The 23584-nt window shown below is 43.0% G+C and overlaps 1 protein-coding gene across 3 annotated transcripts; it reads left to right on the forward strand.

Moving 5' to 3' along the window:
- The first annotated feature begins 192 nt into the window (after positions 1–192).
- On the forward strand, positions 193–23551 carry LOC126985675 (uncharacterized). Of its 3 annotated transcripts, XM_050840822.1 has the most exons (19): positions 210–1169; positions 2430–2534; positions 2893–3015; positions 3253–3367; positions 4457–4688; positions 5352–5447; positions 6342–6550; positions 7179–7307; positions 11028–11157; positions 12235–12411; positions 12587–12686; positions 13611–14752; positions 15349–15485; positions 15847–15954; positions 16078–16196; positions 16797–17112; positions 19653–19800; positions 20685–22636; positions 22907–23551. In XM_050840822.1, exons 4-18 carry the CDS (start codon positions 3360–3362, stop codon positions 22542–22544), a joined length of 4911 nt encoding a protein of 1636 aa, XP_050696779.1. In that variant the 5' UTR covers positions 210–1169; positions 2430–2534; positions 2893–3015; positions 3253–3359; the 3' UTR covers positions 22545–22636; positions 22907–23551. The 3 variants fall into 3 exon arrangements, with proteins under 3 accessions (XP_050696781.1, XP_050696779.1, XP_050696780.1); XM_050840823.1 differs by lacking the exon at positions 2430–2534; XM_050840824.1 differs by lacking the exons at positions 16797–17112; positions 22907–23551 and having other exon boundaries at positions 193–1169; positions 1457–2534; positions 20685–20833.
- The last annotated feature ends 33 nt before the right edge of the window (positions 23552–23584 follow it).

Below are 23584 nucleotides of genomic sequence, written 5' to 3' on the forward strand. Positions count from 1 at the left end.
ATATATATATATATATATATATATATGTCTATATAGAGTAAATTAATCTTCTAAATCAACCTAGCTTCTCCTTTTACTCATTTTTTGGCGATTTATTTACTACTTTCCTTTATTTCCCTTCCCTTCCCCTGTACGCCTTTCCCTTCCTTTCCCTTTCGATCTGTCTTTCCCTTTCCTTTATTTCCATTCCCTTCCCCTTCTGTCTTCGATCCCCTTCCCTTCACTTCTTTAAAATTTCCCTTCCCTTCCCTTTCTGTCTCTTTCCCTTTCCTTTATTTCCCTTCCCTTAAATTCCCATTGTGTCTTTCCCTTCCCTTCCCTTAATTAATTAATTCCCTCCCCTCGATCCCCTTCCCTTCGATCCTTTTCTGTCTCTTTCCCTTCCCCTTCTGTCTTTCCCTTCCCTTCACTTCCTTAAAATTTCCCTTCCCTTCCCTTCACAACCATGGAGGTAGAATTGGTGGAGTCGACATCAGCCCAATTCACCCGAGCTGTCATTTTTACGGCCAGGTGTCAGGTGTTGTCAGGGCAGGTTAATGGGCTCGGCCAGGCTCGCCCACCCCATCTTTTGGCCGTAAATTTAACAGATCGTGGCGTCACCTCAATGAATGGGATTAGCGGGCCGTGTCGACTCCACCAATTCTACCTCCATGTCAAAAGAAGAAAAAGATCACAACCATGGAGGTAGAATTGGTGGAGTCGACATCAGCCCAATGTACCCGAGCTGTCATTTTTACGGCCAGGTGTCACACTCTGTCCTGCCTGGGGGTTGGGCTGGCATGTTCCTCCCTTCTTCTTTGTTGTTTACCTGCAACAATAAATTATCGATCAATCAACCATTAGCGGGCCGTGTCGACTCCATCAATTTTACCTCCATGACCACAACAAACACACGTGGCGCCAGGCTCACCCCCTGGGGCATTACGTAACACTATATTATTTGTCTCCCTGAGGTCAACCGAGGTCAACCAGAGACACAGACACAAGAGAGATTAACCAAAATACAAAAATAATCAACGAGAAGGCAGAAAACGTAGGAGAAAACAAAGGAGTGAGGCAGAAGTGGATGACCGACCCACCACACCGTCCCTTTTGACCTCCCGTGACCTGACCTCGAGGTGCCAGGGGTCATGACAGGGCGTGGCACCTCCTGGACCATGGACGAACAGGTACGGGACATGAATGTGACCTTTTTATTGTACTTTATCACGTAATTCGTATTTTTGAAGTCGCTGATAATGAAAACCACATATATTTCTATTTTATTGTTATTTGTGAAGTTATTTGATGTTATTTAAGGTATAGATTATAATATATTAATGTAGGGGGGGAAGGTGGGTAGGAATCTATACGTAAAAGTTATTAGGTAAGAATATCAAGGTAAATATATACTTAGTTAAGGAAAAATAGGTTAAAATAATTAAATGACGTAACTAAAAAAATATATGATAAACAGGAGGAAGAGGAAGGAGAGAAAAAGAAGAATGGGAGAGAGGCAGAAGAAGAAAGGAGAAGGAAAGAGGAGGAGGAGGAGGATAAAAAAATGGAGAAAAAGAAGAAGGAGGAGGAAGAATCAGAAGAAGGAAAGAGAAAGAAGGAAAGAGGAAGAGAGAGAAAAGATGATGAAAGGAAAAACACAATAAGAAAAGAGAAATACAGAAGAAGGGCAGAAAGAAGAGAATGGAACAGAAGAAGAGAGGAAGAAGAAGGAAGGGAGAAGAAGAGAGAAGAGGAGATAGACAACAAGGAAGAGAAAGAGAAGGAAGAAGAATCAATAAAAATGGAGAGAAAGAGAATAGAAGAGGAGAGAAAGATTGAAGAAGAGAGAATAAGGAGAGAGGAGAGAGAATGGATGATGGAGAGGGAGAGAGAGGAGATGGAGAGAAGGAAGAGAGTGATAAGGATGATAGAAGATAGGAAGAGGAAGAGAGAGAGAAGAATTAAGGAGGCAGAAGATATGAAGAGACTGATAGAGGAGATTGGAAGAAGGATAAGAGAGGAGGAAGAGAAAGAAGGAGAGATAGAAAGAGATACTGAACAAGGAGAAGAGAGAGATGAAGAAATGGAAGAGGAGGCAGAGAGAAGGAAGGAGGAGGAGAGGGAAAGAAGAAGAGAGGAGATAAAGAGGAGAAGAGAAGAGGAACTGGAAATAACACTAAAGATACAAAAGAAAATGGAAGGAAAAAACGACCAAAAAAACGCGAAAATTAAAATCGAAAATGACCAAAAGAGGAAGGAAAAAAAACGAAGGAGGAGGAAGAAGGCTAACCTAACCTCCTCCTCCTCTTCCTCTTCCTCCTCCTCCTCTTCCTCCTACTTCCCTCCGCTAACAGAGAAGGAGGAGAGGCAAAAGGAAGAGACGAAAAACCATAAATATAAATACAACTTCCATCCAAGTAATTCTAAGGCCTTTCTGCTCCTCGGCAAAGGGTCGCCTCTGGAAGGACTGGTGGGCTGGAAGGTCAAGGGTCAAAGGGAGGTCATTCAGCTACACCCAGAGACCAATGAGCCGTGTGGAAGGAGTTTTGTTTTCGGTGAGTGTGTGTGTGTGTGTGTGTGTGTGTGTGTTTAATTTTCTTGTTCAAATCTTCTCTTCTTTATTTTTTATCTTATTTTCTGTTTCTTCTTCTATTCCTTCTTCTTATCTCCTCTTCTGTTCCTCTTCCTCCTCTTCCTCTTTATTCTAACTTATTATTTCATCTCTTACACACTTCTCTTCTTCCTCCTCTTCCTCGCTCTCTCTCACACTCTTCCTCCTCCTCCTCCTCCTCCTCCTCCTTCCTTACTCTTTCTCCTCTCTTCTTCTTTTCCTCTCATACTTCCTCCTTTCTCTCCTTATCTCCTCCTCCTCCTCCTCCTCACCTCACTCACACTCTTCCTCCTCCTCCGTAGATCAAGTGTTCGTGTATCCTCACCCCAAGACCATCTACACCGAGGCCATACAGAAAGCCATACGCGTCTTCTGCACCCGCCAGCGCAGCCTTGCCGTCGTCTTCTATGGGGCCGCACACACAGGTTAAAGGGGTCACTCTCTGTTCCTGTTGCTATGGTTATTTTTTTTATATATAACAAAGGAGACAGCTCAAGGGCACAAAATAAGGAAACAATAATAAAAAAAAAAAGCTCGCTACTTCTACTCTTCCTACTGTTTCTGTTGCTATTAGGTCCTGTTAATTACTAGTCATTAATATTAGTTCCGTTATCAGTCATTTCTGCTCGCTAATCTTCCTACCTCCATCACACGCCCGGCAGGTAAGAATTGGTACCTGAGTGGAGCCGAGGGACATCCCCGGGGCATCCTACAGAGGTCCTTCGCTGACATCCTGGCCTACCTGAAGACTGTCCGGACTTGCTATTGTATGCTGAGGTGAGGGGGGGAGGGAGGGGGTGAGGGGAGGGAGGTATTTATAATGTTTTTGATTGGTATGACTTAAATGGTTTGCCTCCGTGGGATACTGTGCTAATATATGGGCGAAGGAGGAGAGAGGAAGAAGGAAAGAGAAGAGAAGATTGATAAAGAAGGGAAGGAAAGGGGGGAAGGAAAACAATCAATATATGAATGAAAAGAAGAAGAAGAAGGAGGAGGAGGAGGAGGAGGAGATTACAGAGGAATAAGTGAAGGGAAATGATGATGAGGAGGAGGAGAAAGAGGAGGAAAAGAAGACAGCCAACAGAGAAGAGAAGAACCACAAGAATGAATAAAGAGGAAGAGGAGAAGAGAAGAGGAAGATTTATATTATTTTGTATTTAGTGGATTTTTGGGTCAATACTAGATGAATATTTGACCAGATTTTCATGAATATTTGACCAGATTTTCATGGATATTTTACCAGATTTTCATGAATATTTTACCAGATTTTCATGGATATTTTACCAGATTTTCATGAATATTTTACCAGATTTTCATGAATATTTGACCAGATTTTCATGAATATTGTACCAGATTTTCATGGATATTGTACCAGATTTTCATGAATATTGTACCAGATTTTCATGGATATTGTACCAGATTTTCATGGATATTGTACCAGATTTTCATGGATATTGTACCAGATTTTCATGGATATTGTACCAGATTTTCATGGATATTGTACCAGATTTTCATGGATATTGTACCAGATTTTCTTGAAGATTTTACCAAATTTTCATGAATATTTGACCAGATTTTCATGAATATATGACCAGATTTTCATGAATATTTGACCAGATTTTCATGAATATTTTACCAGATTTTCATGGATATTGTACCAGATTTTCATGGATATTGTACCAGATTTTCATGAATATTTAACCAGATTTTCATGAATATTTGACCAGATTTTCATGAATATTTTGCCAGATTTTCATGAATATTTTACCAGATTTTCACACAAACACACACACACACATTCTTCCACCTCACTGTATATATATGTGACCAATAATCTATCTGTCTATCTATCTATCTATCTATCAGAGTCTCGTATGTGGAAATCTTCAATGAGAGAGTGGAAGACCTCCTTACAACATACTCTTATGGGGGTGTTGACGGCAGATCCCCCAACAGCCCCGAACAGCCCGCTGCAACCCCGCCCCGCACCCCAGGACACCCCCAGCCCCTGCCGCCCCCGCTGAGGCTGGAGAGGGATGCGGCGGGGCGTGTGGTGTGGTGTGGAGCGCGGGAGGTTACTGTGGCGAGGATGGAGGAGGTGGGTGGTGGTGGTGGTGGTGGTTGAAAAAGTGGTAATTTGGGTTACGGTGAAATCTCTATTCATACTTTTTCTCTTTTTTTTTTCTCTCTTTTCCTTTTTCTCCTTTTCTTCAATTTATTCCTTATTTTTATCTCCTTTATCCACTCCTCCTCCTCCTCCTCTTTTTCCTCTTTTCCTCCCCTCTTTCTTTTTTCTCTTCCTCCTCTTTCTGTTTCCTAATCCCTCATCTTCTCCTCTTCCTCCTCTTCCTCCTCCTTATCTTTTTCCCTTTTCCTCCCCTCTTTATTTTTTCTCTTCCTCCTCTTTCTCTGTTTCCTAATCCCTCATCTTCTCCTCCTCCTCCTCCTCCTACTCTTCCTCCTCCTTATCTTTTCCCTTTTCCTCCCCTCTTTATTTTTTCTCTTCCTCCTCTCTCTGTTTCCTAATCCCTCATCTCCTCCTCCTTCTACTCTTCCTCCTCCTTATCTTTTCCCTTTTCCTCCCCTCTTTCTTTTTTCTCTTCCTCCTCTTTCTCTGTTTCCTAATCCCTCATCTTCTCCTCCTCCTCCTCTTCCTCCTCCTTCTTCTAATCCTCATCCTTTCCATTTCATTTATTTCTTTTACCCTTTCATATTTTCCTCTTCTCCTCCTCCTCTTCCTCTTCTTCCTCCTCTTCCGCAGCTGGAGGATCTGTACGCCCTGGGCCGCAGCGAGCACCTCCTAAGGGCACACAGGACCAAGGGCAGACAGGAAGCCGCCCATCAAGTCTTTAGAATCGTAAGTTTTATTGTTAACGTAAGAACATAAGAACGTAAGGAGTCTGCAAAAGGGTGGTGTGTCTAGTTAGTTAGTTTATTGACCAAAAGGTGCAAATTTACAGTACCGCGAAAGTTACAAAATTCCCATTGGTCCTAACCTAACCTAACCTAACCTAACCTAACCTAACCTAACCTAACCTAACCTAACCTAAACCCATGCTAACCTAACCTAACCTAACCTAACCTAAACCCATGCTAACCTAACCTAACCTAACCTAACCTAAACCCATGCTAACCTAACCTAAACCCATGCTAACCTAACCTAACCTAACCTAAACCCATGCTAACCTAACCTAACCTAACCTAACCTAAACCCATGCTAACCTAACCTAACCTAACCTAAACCCATGCTAACCTAACCTAACCTAAACCCATGCTAACCTAACCTAACCTAACCTAAACCCAAGCTAACCTAACTTAATTTAACCTAACCTAACCTAACCTAACCTAAACCCATGCTAACCTAACCTAACCTAACCTAAACCCATGCTAACCTAACCTAACCTAACCTAAACCCATGCTAACCTAACCTAACCTAAACCCATGCTAACCTAACCTAACCTAACCTAAACCCATGCTAACCTAACCTAACCTAACCTAAACCCATGCTAACCTAACCTAACCTAACCTAACCTTAACCCATGCTAACCTAACCTAACCTAACCTAACCTTAACCCATGCTAACCTAACCTAACCTAACCTAACCTTAACCCATGCTAACCTAACCAAACCTAACCTAACCTTAACCCATGCTAACCTAACCTAACCTAACCTAACCTAACCTAACCTTAACCCAAGCTAACCTAACTTAATCTAACCTAACCTAACCTAACCTCTCCCAACCCCATACCAGATTCTCGAGACAGTTCCGCGCTTCACCGACTATCCGAGCTGGGAGAGCGTGTCTGTGTGCGTGTCCTTTCTCGACTTTGTGGTGGTGGGCGGGCTGGAGCTGCTGCCTACCCTAAGCAGTGTGACAGAGGAGCTGAGGGGCGGCCCACCAGTCACTCGGTCACTCTACGCCCTCCACCATTATGTCCTGGATCATGCGCCCGCCAAGAAGTAAGTCAACCTGTCCGCTGCGATTGTCACGGATTTCGCATTCACTGGTAGCCTGGTAACATACACTCCAAGGTCTTTCTCTGCCTCTGTGGTGGATAGTGGAGTGTTTCCCATGTGGTATTGGTGTGCTGGATATCCCTTCACTGGTAGCCTGGTAACATACACTCCCAGGTCTTTCTCTGCCTCTGTGGTGGATAGTGGAGTGTTTCCCATGTGGTATTGGTGTGCTGGATATCCCTTCACTGGTAGCCTGGTAACACACACTTCCAGGTCTTTCTCTGCCTCTGTGGTGGATAGTGGAGTGTTTCCCATGTGGTACTGGTGTGCTGGATATCTCTTCCCAAGGTGATTTACATTTTTCTTCATTGAATTGTAGCAGCCACTTTTTGTTCCATTCCTGTAGCTTGGTAAAGTCTTCTTGTAGGAACTCCACATCCAGGGGGTTAAAAGGAGTTCTGTTTCCTGTTCTTTTTAAAAACTGTTATAAAAAGACAAATCATCCACACTGTTGTTCATGAAGACTAGTACCACGTTTGAAAGATCAGGAAAAAGTGCTGATGCCACTGGATTGATGTTGACAGCAGCCCCAAACTAACAGTACCCATATTAATTATTAAGGTTGTTCCAGTGCGCTGTATGACGGGCGGCAGACCACGTTGACTCGGATCCTGAGGGACGCACTGGCAGGTGACAGCCACTCCCTCTTCCTGTGTACCTGCAGCCCTCGCCACACCCAGCACACCCTCCACACACTCAGGTACACACAGATTCATAAATTTAAAGCCAAACTGGATAATAAGCGTTATGGAGGTGGGACTGCACAAGCCTAGTACGACTCTTTTCCTGTATTTCACAACTAGGTAAATAACTAGGTAAATACAGACACAACCTAACCTAACCTAACAAAGCAAACAGTTACTATAAGTTTTAGAAAATTCATATATGCCTCCTTACTAATGAGACTTTCTATATAACAAATTGAGGTCATTCTTTGTTGCCTAACTTAACCTAACAAAACCCCAAACAGTTACAATAGGTTTTAGAAAATTCATATATGCTTCCTTAGTAATGAGACTTTCTATATAACAAATTGAGGTCATTCTTTGTTGCCTAACTTAACCTAACAAAACCCCAAACAGTTACTATAGGTCTTAGAAAATTCATATATGCTTCCTTAGTAATGAGACTTTCTATACAACAAAGTGAGGTCATTCTTTGTTGCCTAACTTAACCTAACAAAACCCCAAACAGTTACTATAGGTCTTAGAAAATTCATATATGCTTCCTTAGTAATGAGACTTTCTATATAACAAATTGAGGTCATTCTTTGTTGCCTAACTTAACCTAACAAAACCCCAAACAGTTACTATAGGTCTTAGAAAATTCATATATGCTTCCTTACTAATGAGACTTTCTATATAACAAATTGAGGTCATTCTTTGTTGCCTAACTTAACCTAACAAAACCCCAAACAGTTACTATAGGTCTTAGAAAATTCATATATGTTTCCTTACTAATGAGACTTTCTATACAACAAAGTGAGGTCATTCTTTGTTGCCTAACTTAACCTAACAAAGCCCCAAACAGTTACTATAGGTCTTAGAAAATTCATATATGCTTCCTAACTAATTCATATATGCTTACTCACTATATATTTTTTCCTTGAGTTATCTTTTCCAATTTCTTTCCTTATTTTTACTCCTTTCCAATTATTTTCTTATTCTTTCACACCTTTATTCTTATTTTCCTTCTTTTTTCTTGCGGCAGGAAGTTGAAACCCGTCTCCAAACTCATCCATTTTCCTTCTTTTTTCTTGTGGCAGGAAGTTAAAACCCGTCTCCAAACTCATCCATTTTCCTTCTTTTTTCTTGCGGCAGGAAGTTAAAACCCGTCTCCAAACTCATCCCTTTTCCTTCTTTTTTCTTGCGGCAGGAAGTTAAAACCCGTCTCCAAACTCATCCATTTTCCTTCTTTTTTCGCTGACGGAAGTTAAAACCCGTCTCCAAACTCATCCCTTTTCCTTCTTTTTTTCTTATGCAGGAAGTTAAAACCGTCTCCAAACTCATCCCTTTTCCTTCTTTTTTCTCGCGGCAGGAAGTTAAAACCCGTCTCCAAACTCATCCATTTTCCTTCTTTTTTCTTGTGGCAGGAAGTTAAAACCCGTCTCCAAACTCATCCATTTTCCTTCTTTTTTCTTGCGGCAGGAAGTTGAAACCCGTCTCCAAACTCATCCCTTTTCCTTCTTTTTTCTCGCGGCAGGAAGTTAAAACCCGTCTCCAAACTCATCCCTTTTCCTTCTTTTTTCTTGTGGCAGGAAGTTAAAACCCGTCTCCAAACTCATCCCTTTTCCTTCTTTTTTCTTGCAGCAGGAAGTTAAAACCCGTCTCCAAACTCATCCCTTTTCCTTCTTTTTTCTTGTGGCAGGAAGTTAAAACCCGTCTCCAAACTCATCCCTTTTCCTTCTTTTTTCTTGCAGCAGGAAGTTAAAATCCCTCTCCAAACTCATCCATTTTCCTTCTTTTTTCTTGTGGCAGGAAGTTAAAATCCCTCTCCAAACTCATCCCTTTTCCTTCTTTTTTCTTGCAGCAGGAAGTTAAAATCCCTCTCCAAACTCATCCATTTTCCTTCTTTTTTCTTGTGGCAGGAAGTTAAAATCCCTCTCCAAACTCATCCATTTCCCTTCTTTTTTCTTGTGGCAGGAAGTTAAAATCCCTCTCCAAACTCATCCATTTCCCTTCTTTTTTCTTGTGGCAGGAAGTTAAAACCCGTCTCCAAACTCATCCATTTTCCTTCTTTTTTCTCGCGGCAGGAAGTTAAAACCCGTCTCCAAACTCATCCATTTTCCTTCTTTTTTCTCGCGGCAGGAAGTTAAAACCCGTCTCCAAACTCGTCCATTTTCCTTCTTTTTTCTCGCGGCAGGAAGTTAAAACCCGTCTCCAAACTCATCCATTTTCCTTCTTTTTTCTTGCGGCAGGAAGTTAAAACCCGTCTCCAAACTCATCCATTTTCCTTCTTTTTTCTTGCAGCAGGAAGTTAAAACCCGTCTCCAAACTCATCCATTTTCCTTCTTTTTTCTCGCGGCAGGAAGTTAAAACCCGTCTCCAAACTCATCCATTTTCCTTCTTTTTTCTCGCGGCAGGAAGTTAAAATCCGTCTCCAAACTCGTCCATTTTCCTTCTTTTTTCTTGCAGCAGGAAGTTAAAACCCGTCTCCAAACTCATCCATTTTCCTTCTTTTTTCTTGTGGCAGGAAGTTAAAACCCGTCTCCAAACTCATCCATTTTCCTTCTTTTTTCTTGTGGCAGGAAGTTAAAACCCGTCTCCAAACTCATCCATTTTCCTTCTTTTTTCTTGTGGCAGGAAGTTAAAACCCGTCTCCAAACTCATCCATTTTCCTTCTTTTTTCTTGCAGCAGGAAGTTAAAACCCGTCTCCAAACTCATCCATTTTCCTTCTTTTTTCTTGTGGCAGGAAGTTAAAACCCGTCTCCAAACTCATCCATTTTCCTTCTTTTTTCTTGCAGCAGGAAGTTAAAACCCGTCTCCAAACTCGTCCATTTTCCTTCTTTTTGCTCGCAGCAGGAAGTTAAAATCCGTCTCCAAACTCGTCCATTTTCCTTCTTTTTTCTTGCAGCAGGAAGTTAAAGCCCGTCTCCAAACTCGTCCATTTTCCTTCTTTTTTCTTGCAGCAGGAAGTTAAAATCCCTCTCCAAACTCATCCATTTTCCTTCTTTTTTCTCGCGGCAGGAAGTTAAAACCCGCCTCCAAACTCGTCCATTTTCCTTCTTTTTTCTTGCGGCAGGAAGTTAAAACCCCTCTCCAAACTCATCCATTTTCCTTCTTTTTTCTTGCAGCAGGAAGTTAAAACCCGTCTCCAAACTCATCCATTTTCCTTCTTTTTTCTTGCGGCAGGAAGTTAAAATCCGTCTCCAAACTCATCCATTTTCCTTCTTTTTTCTTGCGGCAGGAAGTTAAAATCCGTCTCCAAACTCATCCATTTTCCTTCTTTTTTCTTGCAGCAGGAAGTTAAAACCCGTCTCCAAACTCATCCATTTTCCTTCTTTTTTCTTGCAGCAGGAAGTTAAAACCCGTCTCCAAACTCATCCATTTTCCTTCTTTTTTCTTGCAGCAGGAAGTTAAAACCCGTCTCCAAACTCATCCATTTTCCTTCTTTTTCTCGCAGGAAGTTAAAACCGCTCCAAACTCATCCATTTTCCTTCTTTTTTCTTGCAGCAGGAAGTTAAAACCCGTCTCCAAACTCATCCATTTTCCTTCTTTTTTCTTGCAGCAGGAAGTTAAAATCCGTCTCCAAACTCGTCCGACGCTGAGATCTTCCTGGAAACATGTGATTAATACCTAGCTGGAGTGTTGTCATTATTCCTATTCATTCCATATTACCTTTATTTTTCACTCATTATTTTCTTTCTATTTTATTTTGCACCATTCTTTCCCGTCACTAAATCTCGTCCCATCCGTTCAGGTTCGGGGACGCCGCCAAGTGGTTGTTGCAGCACCCCACACGGCGCACCTACAGCAACAGCCTCCTGCACACCACCATCAGGCAGCTCCTCACGTGCTACCAGGCTGCCAGGAGGGGGCTGAGGGGGAAGGTGAGGGGGTGGTGGTGGTGGTGGTGGTGGTGGTCAGATGAAGTGGTGTCTAATTTTATAAGTAAATGGTTTTGATGTCCTCCTAAAAAGTGGTAATGTCTATGTTCTCTGACTTTCTCCTAATATAAATTCTAAAAAAATATAAATTCTAAAAAATATAAATTCTAAAAAAATATAAATTCTAAAAAAATATAAATTCTAAAAAATATAAATTCTAAAAAATATAAATTCTAAAAAATATAAATTCTAAAAAAACATAAATTCTAAAAAAATTAAAATTCTAAAAAAATGTAAATTCTAAAAAAATATAAATTCTAAAAAAATATAAATTAAAAAAAATATAAATTCTAAAAAATATAAACTAAAAAATATAAATTCTAAAAAATATTAATTCTAAAAAATAAAAATTCTAAAAAATATAAATTCTAAAAAATATTAATTCTAAAAAATAAAAATTCTAAAAGATAAAAATTCTAAAAAATATAAATTCTAAAAAATATAAATGCTAAAAAATATAAATTCTAAAAAATATTAATTCTGAAAAATATAAATTCTAAAAAATATAAATTCTAAAAAATACACTCTAAAAAATATAATTAAAAAAAATATTAATTCTTAAAAAATATAAATTCTAAAAAATAAAAATTCTAAAAAATATTAATTCTAAAAAACAAAAATTCTAAAAAATAAAAATTCTAAAAAATATGAATGCTAAAAAATATAAATTCTAAAAATGTAAATTCTAAAAAAATAAAAATTCTAAAAAATAAAAATTCTAAAAAATAAAAATTCTAAAAAATATAAATTCTAAAAAATGTAAATTCTAAAAAATAAAAATTCTAAAAAATATGAATGCTAAAAAATATAAATTCTAAAAATGTAAATTCTAAAAAAAATAAAAATTCTAAAAAATAAAAATTCTAAAAAATATAAATTCTAAAAAAATGTAAATTCTAAAAAATAAAAATTCTAAAAAATAAAAATTCTAAAAAATATAAATTCTAAAAAATATAAATTCTAAAAAATATAAATTCTAAAAAATATAAATTCTAAAACCACTACATGCTTACATTGCAGAATAAAACCATCACCACCACCACCACCACCTCCACCACCACCACACTAGATGAAGAAGAGGAAGATGAAGAGGAGGAGGAGGAGGAGGAGGAGGTGAAGGAGGAGGTGGAGGAGGAGGTACAGAAGATGATGTCCCTAGCAAGTAACATCTTCCCCATCAACACAAGGAAGATGAAGGTGAGAGAGAGAGAGAGAGAGAGAGAGAGAGAGAGAGAGAGAGAGAGAGAGAGAGAGAGGAGGTATGGTATTACAGAAAACGGAAAACAGTAAATAGACGTAGTAATAATAATAATAATAATAATAATAATAATGATGATGGTGATGAAAATGATGAAGATGGTGATACTTGCAGGTGGAGTCCGAGGAGGAAACGGTGTTGAAAAAAAGAGGACGGCCGAGGAAGTGCCCCATCAAAATCAAGCCCTTCGTCCCCCTCCGTCAGGCCAAGATAGGTCAGTGATGGGGCCTGATCGTAACACTAACACTAACCACCAAGACTAACAACACTAACTCACTACTGGCAACACTAACCAACACTACTTACTCATCATCGTCATTCCGTTTACCGTCCGTTTTCAGTCTTCCTGGGCGGCGGCTGGACACTTTATGGCTCTCCTCCGTTCTACTCTGTCTTCTGCCCAATGCTCATCCAATCCCATCAATGCCAAGTCTTCCTGTACACACCTTCTCCATGTATTCCTAGGCCTACCAACTGGTCTCCTTCCTTCTGCCTCCAGTCTCTCCAAAACTCTCTTTCTCCTCCATTCTACTCTGTCTTCTGCCCAATGCTCATCCAATCTCATCAATGCCAAGTCTTCCTGTACACACCTTCTCCATGTATTCCTAGGCCTACCAACTGGTCTCCTTCCTTCTGCCTCCAGTCTCTCCAAAACTCTCTTTCTCCTCCATTCTACTCTGTCTTCTGCCCAATGCTCATCCAATCTCATCAATGCCAAGTCTTCCTGTACACACCTTCTCCATGTATTCCTAGGCCTACCAACTGGTCTCCTTCCTTCTGCCTCCAGTCTCTCCAAAACTCTCTTTCTCCTCCATTCTACTCTATCTTCTGCCTAATGCTCATCCAATCCCATCAGTGCCAAGTCTTCCTGTATACACCTAACCTAAACTAACCTAACCTAACCTAACCTAACCTAACCTAACCTAACCTAACCTAACCTAACTTAACCTAACCTAACCTAACCTAACCTAACCTAACCTAACCTAACCTAACCTAACCTAACCTAACCTAACCTAACCTAACCCTAACCTAACCTAACCTAACCTAACCTAACCTAACCTAACCTAACCTAACCTAACCTAACCTAACCTAACCTAACCTAACCTAACCTAACACACACAAACACACTCACACACAGACTACATCGCTCTCTGGAAGTCCCACTACCTTGACTTCTGCCATGGGAAAGATGTGGAGAAGAAGAGGAAGAAGAAGAAGAAGGAGAGGAAGGAGGAGAAGATTGAAGTCATTGAAGATATGGAAGAAGAGGAGGAGGAGGAGAACGATGAGATGAAGAAGAAAGAGGAGGAGGAGGAGGATGAAGAAGAGAATGAAATAATACTAGTAGAAGACAAGGAAATGAAGAAGAAGAAGAAGAAGGAGGAGGAGGAGGAGAAAAACAAGGCGAACCAAAAGGAGGAGGAGGAAGAGAACTATGAGATAACAAAGAAGAAGAAGAAGAAGAAGGAGAAGATGGAAAAGTTCTTCATGGCTGCCCAGTATGACCTGACCACCACCACCAAACCTAAGCTCACAACACTGTACAGGATTGGCAGCCTAAGGGAATCCGATCCTAACTCTTACTACGGAGGGTATCTGAATGCCTTGAAGAGGTGGAAGGAGGAGGAGGAGAAGGAAGGGCTTAAAGAGGAGGATAGGGAGAGAAAAGAGAATGAAAAGGAGGAGAAGGAGGAGGAGGAGGAGGGAAAGGAGGAGGAAGAAGAAGGTTTTAGAAAGGAAGAAAGGGAGAGAAAAGAGGAGAATTTGGAGGAAGAGGAAAAGGAGGAGGAGGAGGAAGAGGAAGGGTTTAGAAAGGAAGAAAGGGAGAGAAAAGAGGAGAATTTGGAGGAAGAGGAAGAGGAAGAGGAGGAGGAGGAGGAGGAGGAAGGAATGAGAGACAAAAAGAAGACAGAAGAAACCAGAGAAGAGGAAGAGAAAGAGGAGGAGGAGGAGGAGGAGGAAAGAGAAAGAAGGAAAAGGGAAAGTACAAGACCAAAAGAAAGAGGAAATAAAGAAAATGAGAATAAAGCAGAGAAGAAGAAGAAGGAGAGAGAGAGAGACAATGCCACAAAGCCAGAAGAGAAAGAGAAGAAGGGAAGAGAAAGAGAAAACAAACAGAAGAAGAAAGGAGGAGGAGGAGGAGGAGGAGGAGGAGGAGAGGCAAGGATTTATCTGAAGGGGACGATTACGATAACAAGAAGATGGGATGTTTGTGTGGATGGAGTTATGAAGCAATTCTTGGACCCAGAATATCAGCTCAAGGATTACAGGCCCAAGAAGGTGGGTATCATTGCGCTGCCATCTCGCTCTCTTCAGTAGTTTCCTCTAGTACATTTCCCTTTGACTCATTATTCTCTATCTCTTTCTTTTAGTTTCATATTGTCATCCTCGTAAAATTATCGCCCAAGTCATTTCTCTTCTGGTTTTGTGGGATTCTCTCTCTTTCTATCTCCTTCTTTTCGTCTTGCACTCTCTCTCTTCCTTCTTTCTCTCTCCTTCTTCTTTTCGTCTTGCACTCTCTCTCTTCCTTCTTTCTCTCTCCTTCTCTCTTTTCTCCTCCTCCTCCTCCTCGTTCTCTTCCTGTTTTCTGGTTTTTGTCTATGTCAGTTTTTCAATGTGTGTTGCCCATTTTTGTGTAGTTGCCTTCGTTATTCAGGGCTTGAGTGTTTTAGAATTGACCTTTTCATTTCTGCCTAACTCTTAAGCCAAATGAGATGATGACAGTTATTTTCTAATTTCCTGAAAAGTAGAAAATATGGCTTAGGCGGTTCCTTTACGAAGGTGACGACATGTTACTTTTGTGTCTCCTCTCTTCTCTTCATCCTCTACTTCTCTCTTTTACTCCTCCTCCTCCTCATCTGTCTCATCCTTGGCAGGTGTCGTTCAGCCTGAGCAACCTGGTGTACCGTGAACCCAAGTGGAAGCTGGATGACGGCTATGTCCACTTGCTGCGCCTCAGCCTGTGGATACAGTACTTCAGACACAGCCTGGCACAGCGGGCCAGGGACGGGAGGTGAGGGAGTGTGTGTGTGTATTTTTTAAAATGTTTCTCTTGTGTTTTGCCTGTGGTGACAGTGGGGTTTCTTGGTGGGCCTGGTGGTCGGCCCCAGCCTGTTGTGGCGCAGGCAAGGGTTTATAGTGGCGCCATCTTGCCTGGCTCATGCTGCCTCCCGGAGCTCATCTTTGATCCTCTCTTAAAGAGAATCCAGAGTCCAGGTTGACAGGCAGTCTTCAGGGCAGCATGTGGGTAGTCTTAAGACACTCTGTGGTGATTGAACACTGCCAGCTTGTGGCGGCAGGCGGGACATGAACCTGCGTCCTCTGGGGACGCTGTGCCCACACACTAACCACTCAGCCACTGCCTCCCCTCACAGGCTGGTGTACGCCATGCCGGACTTCATCTCGCTGAAGGAGGTGTTCCTGGACATCTTCCTCACCCCTTACCGGCGGACTGCTCGGCTTTGGCGACTCAAGGCTGTGTCGTGAGTGTTGTTGTTGTTGTTGTTGTATGTTGTACACACACACACATGGAGCTCATACACAGGATTGGTGCACATGGTTAGTGCGCTCACCTCACACAAATACACACACACGCACACACACAGGTACGAGGATGGGCGTGTGTACCTGCAGAGTGACGTCACCATGGCGCGTCAGCCTGAGAAGCTGAGTGCCAGGGCGGCCCTCACCACACACCTGATGGGCCACCTCCTGCCGGACACAGGTGAGGGGGGATGTGCGGGGGAGGAGTGAGGGAGGGAGTGACTGGCTACCTGAATCCATGACTTTATTTTAGTTGCAGATTTTATATATATTTTTCTTTGCTGTATAGAAAAAAAATCGTCTCTCACTTCACCTCCTTGCTCTTTCAAGTTTAATTTTGAACCTTTTACTTTCATCTTCCTCCCTTATCATTATCCTTCAACCTCCATCTCTACCTTTGCTTACCCTAACCTTAACCTTACCTTACCTTACCTTACCTTACCTTACCTAACCTAACCTAACCTAATCTAACCTTACCTTACCTTACCTTACCTAACCTAACCTAACCTAACGTAACCTTACCTAACCTAACCTAACCTAACCTAACCTAACCTAACCTAACCTAACCTAACCTAGCCTAACCTAACCTAACCTAACCTAGCCTAACCTAACCTTACCTTACCTTACCTAACCTAACCTAACCTTACCTAACCTAACCTAACCTTACCTAACCTAACCTTACCTAACCTAACCTAACCTAACCTAACCTAACCTTACCTAACCTAACCTAACCTAGCCTAACCTAACCTAACCTAGCCTAACCTAACCTTCCCCTTCCCAGCCACCATCAGCCCTACCACCAGCACCACAGAGAAGCGATCGGTCCCCTTCCCAGGACAATACTGGCAGGTCTACTGGGGCGAGGTAGACGGTCTAGGCTTATGCTACTCCTCGCAAGTGGATTTACTAGACCGGGCCTCACAGTTCATGCAAGATTGGGCCCCCTCCTCCTCGTCTTCTTCCTCTTCCTCCTCCTCTTCCTTCCCGACCCCAGCCATGTGCCAGCTCTTGAAGGTGTTTTCCATGAGGCATTTTATGTATAGGACGCAGCTGTATCCTCCGCCCAGGGATACGAAGGCGTGGAAGGAGCGGATGTGGTGAGTGGTTGAGTTGAAGGGTAGTGGGGCTTGTGGGTGGAGTGAGAGGGAGGTGGAATGAGGGTTGGTGTTGGTGGAATAGCTTGTGTTATGGGTGGAAGAGGAAGGAAGAAATAGTGAAAGTTGTGTTGGGGATTTTAATATTGTGTGAAAATAGTTGTCTGTTGAGAAATGTTAAGATATATTTTAATTCAATCTTTTCTCTTCTTCCTTTTTTTCCATTTTGTTGCACACGACTTTCTATTCTAGCTCTTCATTGTGTTGTCCAAATCGCTCATGCAAGAGTTAACCAGCATCTTCATTCTCTCATCCCTGTGCTGTCCAAATCCCTTATGCAAGAGTTAACCAGCATCTTCATTCTCTCATCCCTGTGCTGTCCAAATCCCTTATGCAAGAGTTAACCAGCATCTTCATTCTCTCATCCCTCTGCTGTCCAAATCCCTTCTGCAAGAGTTAACCAGCATCCTCACTCTTTCATCCCTGTGCTGTCCAAATCCCTTCTGCAAGAATTAGCCAGCATCTTCATTCTTTCATCCCTGTGCTGTCCAAATCCTTTCTGCAAGAGTTAACCAGCATCTTCACTCTTTCATCCCTGTGCTGTCCAAATCCCTTCTGCAAGAGTTAACCAGCATCTTCACTCTTTCATCCCTGTGCTGTCCAAATCCCTTATGCAAGAGTTAACCAGCATCTTCATTCTCTCATCCCTGTGCTGTCCAAATCCCTTCTGCAAGAGTTAACCAGCATCCTCATTCTTTCATCCCTGTGCTGTCCAAATCCCTTCTGCAAGAGTTAACCAGCATCCTCATTCTTTCATCCCTGTGCTGTCGAAATCACTTATGCAAGAGTTAACCAGCATCTTCATTCTCTCATCCCTCTGCTGTCCAAATCGCTTATGCAAGAGTTAACCAGCATCTTCATTCTCTCATCCCTCTGCTGTCCAAATCCCTTATGCAAGAGTTAACCAGCATCTTCATTCTTTCATCCTTGTGCTATCCAAATCCCTTATGCAAGAGTTAACCAGCATCTTCATTCTCTCATCCCTGTGCTGTCCAAATCGCTTATGCAAGAGTTAACCAGCATCTTCATTCTCTCATCCCTCTGCTGTCCAAATCCCTTATGCAAGAGTTAATCAGTATCTTCATTTTTTCATCCCTCTGCTGTCCAAATCCCTTCTGCAAGAGTTAGCCAGCATCTTCACTCTTTCATCCCTGTGCTGTCCAAATCCCTTCTGCAAGAGTTAGCCAGCATCTTCACTCTTTCATCCCTGTGCTGTCCAAATCCCTTCTGCAAGAGTTAGCCAGCATCTTCACTCTTTCATCCCTGTGCTGTCCAAATCCCTTCTGCAAGAGTTAGCCAGCATCTTCACTCTTTCATCCCTATGCTGTCCAAATCCCTTCTGCAAGAGTTAACCAGCATCTTCACTCTTTCATCCCTGTGCTGTCCAAATCCCTTCTGCAAGAGTTAACCAGCATCTTCACTCTTTCATCCCTGTGCTGTCCAAATCCCTTCTGCAAGAGTTAACCAGCATCTTCACTCTTTCATCCCTCTGCTGTCCAAATCGCTTATGCAAGAGTTAACCAGCATCCTCATTCTTTCATCCCTGTGCTGTCCAAATCCCTTATGCAAGAGTTAACCAGCATCTTCATTCTCTCATCCCTCTGCTGTCCAAATCCCTTATGCAAGAGTTAACCAGCATCCTCATTCTTTCATCCCTGTGCTGTCCAAATCCCTTATGCAAGAGTTAACCAGCATCCTCATTCTTTCATCCCTGTGCTGTCCAAATCCCTTATGCAAGAGTTGACCAGCATCTTCATTCTCTCATCCCTCTGCTGTCCAAATCCCTTATGCAAGAGTTAACCAGCATCCTCATTCTCTCATCCCTGTGCTGTCCAAATCGCTTATGCAAGAGTTAACCAGCATCCTCATTCTCTCATCCCTCTGCTGTCCAAATCCCTTATGCAAGAGTTAAACAGTATCTTCATTTTTTCATCCCTCTGCTGTCCAAATCGCTTATGCAAGAGTTAACCAGCATCTTCATTCTCTCATCCCTCTGCTGTCCAAATCGCTTATGCAAGAGTTAACCAGCATCTTCATTCTCTCATCCCTCTGCTGTCCAAATCCCTTATGCAAGAGTTAACCAGCATCTTCATTCTCTCATCCCTCTGCTGTCCAAATCCCTTATGCAAGAGTTAACCAGCATCTTCATTCTCTCATCCCTCTGCTGTCCAAATCGCTTTTGCAAGAGTTAACCAGCATCTTCATTCTCTCATCCCTGTGCTGTCCAAATTGCTTATGCAAGAGTTAACCAGCATCTTCATTCTCTCATCCCTCTGCTGTCCAAATCCCTTATGCAAGAGTTAATCAGTATCTTCATTTTTTCATCCCTCTGCTGTCCAAATTGCTTATGCAAGAGTTAACCAGCATCTTCATTCTCTCATCTCTCTGCTGTCCAAATCCCTTATGCAAGAGTTAACCAGCATCTTCATTCTCTCATCCCTGTGGTATCTAAATTCTGTACCCCTCACTCTTCCCATCCCCAGGTTCACCTTGCTGGAGTGGTGGGCAGACTACCAGTTCGGGAGGGTGCCCAGCATTATCGGAGGGGAGCTGGAGGGGGAGGAGGTCACGGCTATCAGGCTGTTTTGTGCCCAGACGCTGCCACAGTTAGCAGAGGCCTGGTGTGAGAAGGTGAAGAATTGAGATAACCTAATGTCACACCTCCCCACAGTGATCCAACTTATCCTTCTTCTCTCCCTACCCTAACCTAGCCTAACCTAACCTAATGTCACTTCTTGTCACAGTGATCCAACTTATCCTCCTTCTTTCCCTACCCTAACCTAACCTAACCTAACCTAATGTCACTTCTTGTCACAGTGATCCAACTTATCCTCCTTCTTTCCCTACCCTAACCTAACCTAACCTAACCTAATGTCACACCTCCCCACAGTGATCCAACTTATCCTCCTTCTTTCCCTACCCTAACCTAACCTAACCTAACCTAATGTCACACCTCCCCACAGTGATCCAACTTATCCTCCTTCTCTCCCTACCCTAACCTAACCTAACCTAACCTAATGTCACTTCTTGTCACAGTGATCCAACTTATCCTCCTTCTCTCCCTACCCTAACCTAGCCTAACCTAACCTAATGTCACTTCTTGTCACAGTGATCCAACTTATCCTCCTCCTCCTCTCCCTAACCTAACCTAACCTAATGTCACTGCTCGTCACAGTGATCCAAATTATCCTCCTCCTCCTCTCCCTAACCTAACCTAACCTAACCTAACCAAATGTCACCCCTCCTCCTTCTCTCCCTACCCTAACCTAACCTAACCTAACCTAATGTCACCTCTTGTCACAGTGATCCAAATTATCCTCCTCCTCCTCTCCCTAACCTAACCTAACCTATCCTAACCTAACCTAATGTCACCTCTCCTCTCAGTGATCCAACTTACCCTCCTCCTCTCCCTAACCTAACCTAACCTAACCTAATGTCACCTCTCGTCACAGTGATCCAACTTATCCTCCTTCTCTACTTAACCTATCCTAACCTAATGTCACCCCTCCCCACAGCCCGCCTGGGACCCCACACTCGGCGCACACTACCTCTCCTCACTCCTGCGCTTCGTCAAGTATTGGTGCAACCGCTGGATGCGCGAAACACTCTCCTTTGAGCTCCAACCGAACGGCGACGTACTCTGCTGTCGGAGGAAGTTCAAAATCGCAAGCCAGCACTTCCTCGTCGACAACATCCTCCCGGACCAATACGTTAGGGACCTGTACCCCGCCCCGCCCCGGAAACCCAAACCGAACTGGCCGGGGAAGCGAGGGCGGAAATACAAGCCGTCGATTGTCGTGGACGTAAAGCGACCCCGGCGGAAAATGTGCTACTGGAAGCTGCCGAGGTTTTCCGAGGTTGAAACGGGAACGCCGGACATGTCGCCGCCTCGGTTCGTCTTCAGGCCCGGGACGAGTAGGGACAAGAGGACGGGTTTTGACAAGGGGATTGATTTTGATAGGGGTCGGAAGGAGAGTGCGGGAAGTGGATGGGACGGGAATGTACTCAACTTGACGCCTCCTAAGACCTCCCGAAACCCAAGACGGACAAACAAACGGACGCAGAGGGACGGAAAGGAACGAGGACCATCTGGGGACAAGAGGACAGCTGGGAACAAGGGGGACAGAAATGAATGGGGCGGTAACACAAACAACCGCACACCGCCAAATCGCTTCCCAAATCAACCGAAAACAAAGACGAGGATAAACGAGAACGGAGAGACTGATGATAACAGAAGAGAGGAAGAAGAAGGGAAGAGAGATAGATGGGACGGCCTCACACACAAGACACAGATAAACGAGAACGGAAAAGAGCGGAATAGAGTGACTGACGATGACGGAAGATCAGAAGAAGAAGGGAGTGACAAAGAAGGAGACAGAGAAGGATCGAACACTAACACACAAAATCAAACACCTTTTCCGCCTTTCCCGAACCCCCAAAAAACAAAAATAAATCACGCAAAGCCGAGAGACAGGCCACGAAACAGACCGCCCCCGCCAAAGCCTAGGGTCTATTTGGGGCTTCCGAGAGGGCTGACGAGACCCCAGACCAGCCGGTGGGTCGACAAACGCGCTCGGGACTGGTATAAATCGAGTCTTCCCGGCGATGTCTTCCCGAAACCACTGTTAGATGAGGAGGAGGAAGAGGAGGAGGAGGAGGAGGAGGAGGGAGAAGAGGGAGATGAGATGGAGAAGTACCTACGTAATCTCCTATTTTCGTCCGCGTCGTCATGTTCGGAGACAGATGACGAGAGGGATACTGAAGCTACGGAGAAGCGACTTGACGAAACACTCTTCAGGCCCCACACAGAAACACTAACGGAACCCAAACTCGTTGAACGCAAGCCACAGCAACACCACAAGAGGGCGACCCAAGCCGAAACTAACCTAACTGCCGGAACGCTTTTTACGTCAACACCAGAAACGGCAACGCAACACAAACTCGGCGATCGCAGGCTAAGGCAACACAGCAAGGGAGCGTCCCAAGCCGAAACTAACCTAACCGCCGAAACACTTTTTACGTCAACACCCGAGACACCAACGCAACACAAGATTGGCACGCGCAAGCCCACGCAACGCAGCAAAACACTGATCAGCGAGGACGACGGCGCTTACGAAACACTCGAAAAATACACGTTGCCGATCATTGACGCTCGGCAGCAGAAGATCCCTCGTCTGAAGGGCCTACAGCGAGTGCCGAAAATCCTCCCAGTGCCTCCCGTGCCCGAAGACGACGGTAGTTACGTAAAGAAGAAGTGGAGTGGCGATAAGGGTGACGAGGGAATTGTTTATAGGGGTAATTTGAGCCTTGAAAAGATGATGTGTAGAAGGGAGAGTGAGGAGGAGGAGGAGGAGGGGGTGGTGGGTGTGCTGTGAGGATGGGATGGAGGGAGAGAGGGAGAGAGAAGGGATTAGGGAGAGAGAGATTGGATGAAGGAAGGAAGGAAGAGAACGGAGATGAGAAAGATGTAGAAAGGAAGGAAGGAAGGGAGAGAAAGAACAGAGAAGAAAGGAAGGAAGGGAAGAAATAGGAAAGAAAGGAAGAGGAATGGAGTAGAGAAGGAAGGAAGGAAGGAAGAGAAGGGAGATGAGAAAGATGAAGGAAGGAAGGAAGGAAGGGAGAGAAAGAACAGAGAAGAAAGGAAGGAAGGGAAGAAATAGGAAATAAAGAAAGGAAGAGAAGAATGGAGTAGAGAAGGAAGGAAGGAAGGAAGAGAAGGGAGATGAGAAAGATGAAGGAAGGAAGGAAGGAAGGAAGGGAGAGAAAGAACAGAGAAGAAAGGAAGGAAGGGAAGAAATAGGAAAGAAAGGAAGAGGAATGGAGTATAGAAGGAAGGAAGGAAGGAAGGAAGAGAAGGGAGATGAGAAAGATGAAGGAAGGAAGGAAGGAAGGGAGAGAAAGAACAGAGAAGAAAGGAAGGAAGGGAAGAAATAGGAAATAAAGAAAGGAAGAGAGGAATAGAGAAGGAAGGAAGGAAGAGAAGGGAGATGAGAAAGATGAAGGAAGGAAGGAAGGGAGAGAAAGAACAGAGAAAAGGAAGGAAGGGAAGAAATAGGAAAAAAACAAAAGGATAAGATTATTAGAGGAAGGAAGGAAAATGAAGAAACAGATTAAAAAAAAAAAAAAAAATACTACCATGTTACTACGACCATATGACAATCTAAATCACCATGTTACTTTTTGGTACTTAATTTCCTTATGGTAGAAGTGTTACTTACGACTTTGAGATCATTTAAGTTACCGAGGAAATTATACTTTTGTTAATTTATTTTTTTGTACATGGATAGAAGATACATTGTTAACTTGGCTAAAGGAACGGATTAAGAGGAGTATATTTAAGAATGGCTTTTACAAACATTGGTAAATATAAAATGTTCTCTCAGCATTTTTTTATTTATTTGATTTTAAACTTTGT

Source organism: Eriocheir sinensis, chromosome 60 (assembly GCF_024679095.1).
Source record: "Eriocheir sinensis breed Jianghai 21 chromosome 60, ASM2467909v1, whole genome shotgun sequence".
Lineage (NCBI taxonomy): Eukaryota > Metazoa > Arthropoda > Malacostraca > Decapoda > Varunidae > Eriocheir > Eriocheir sinensis.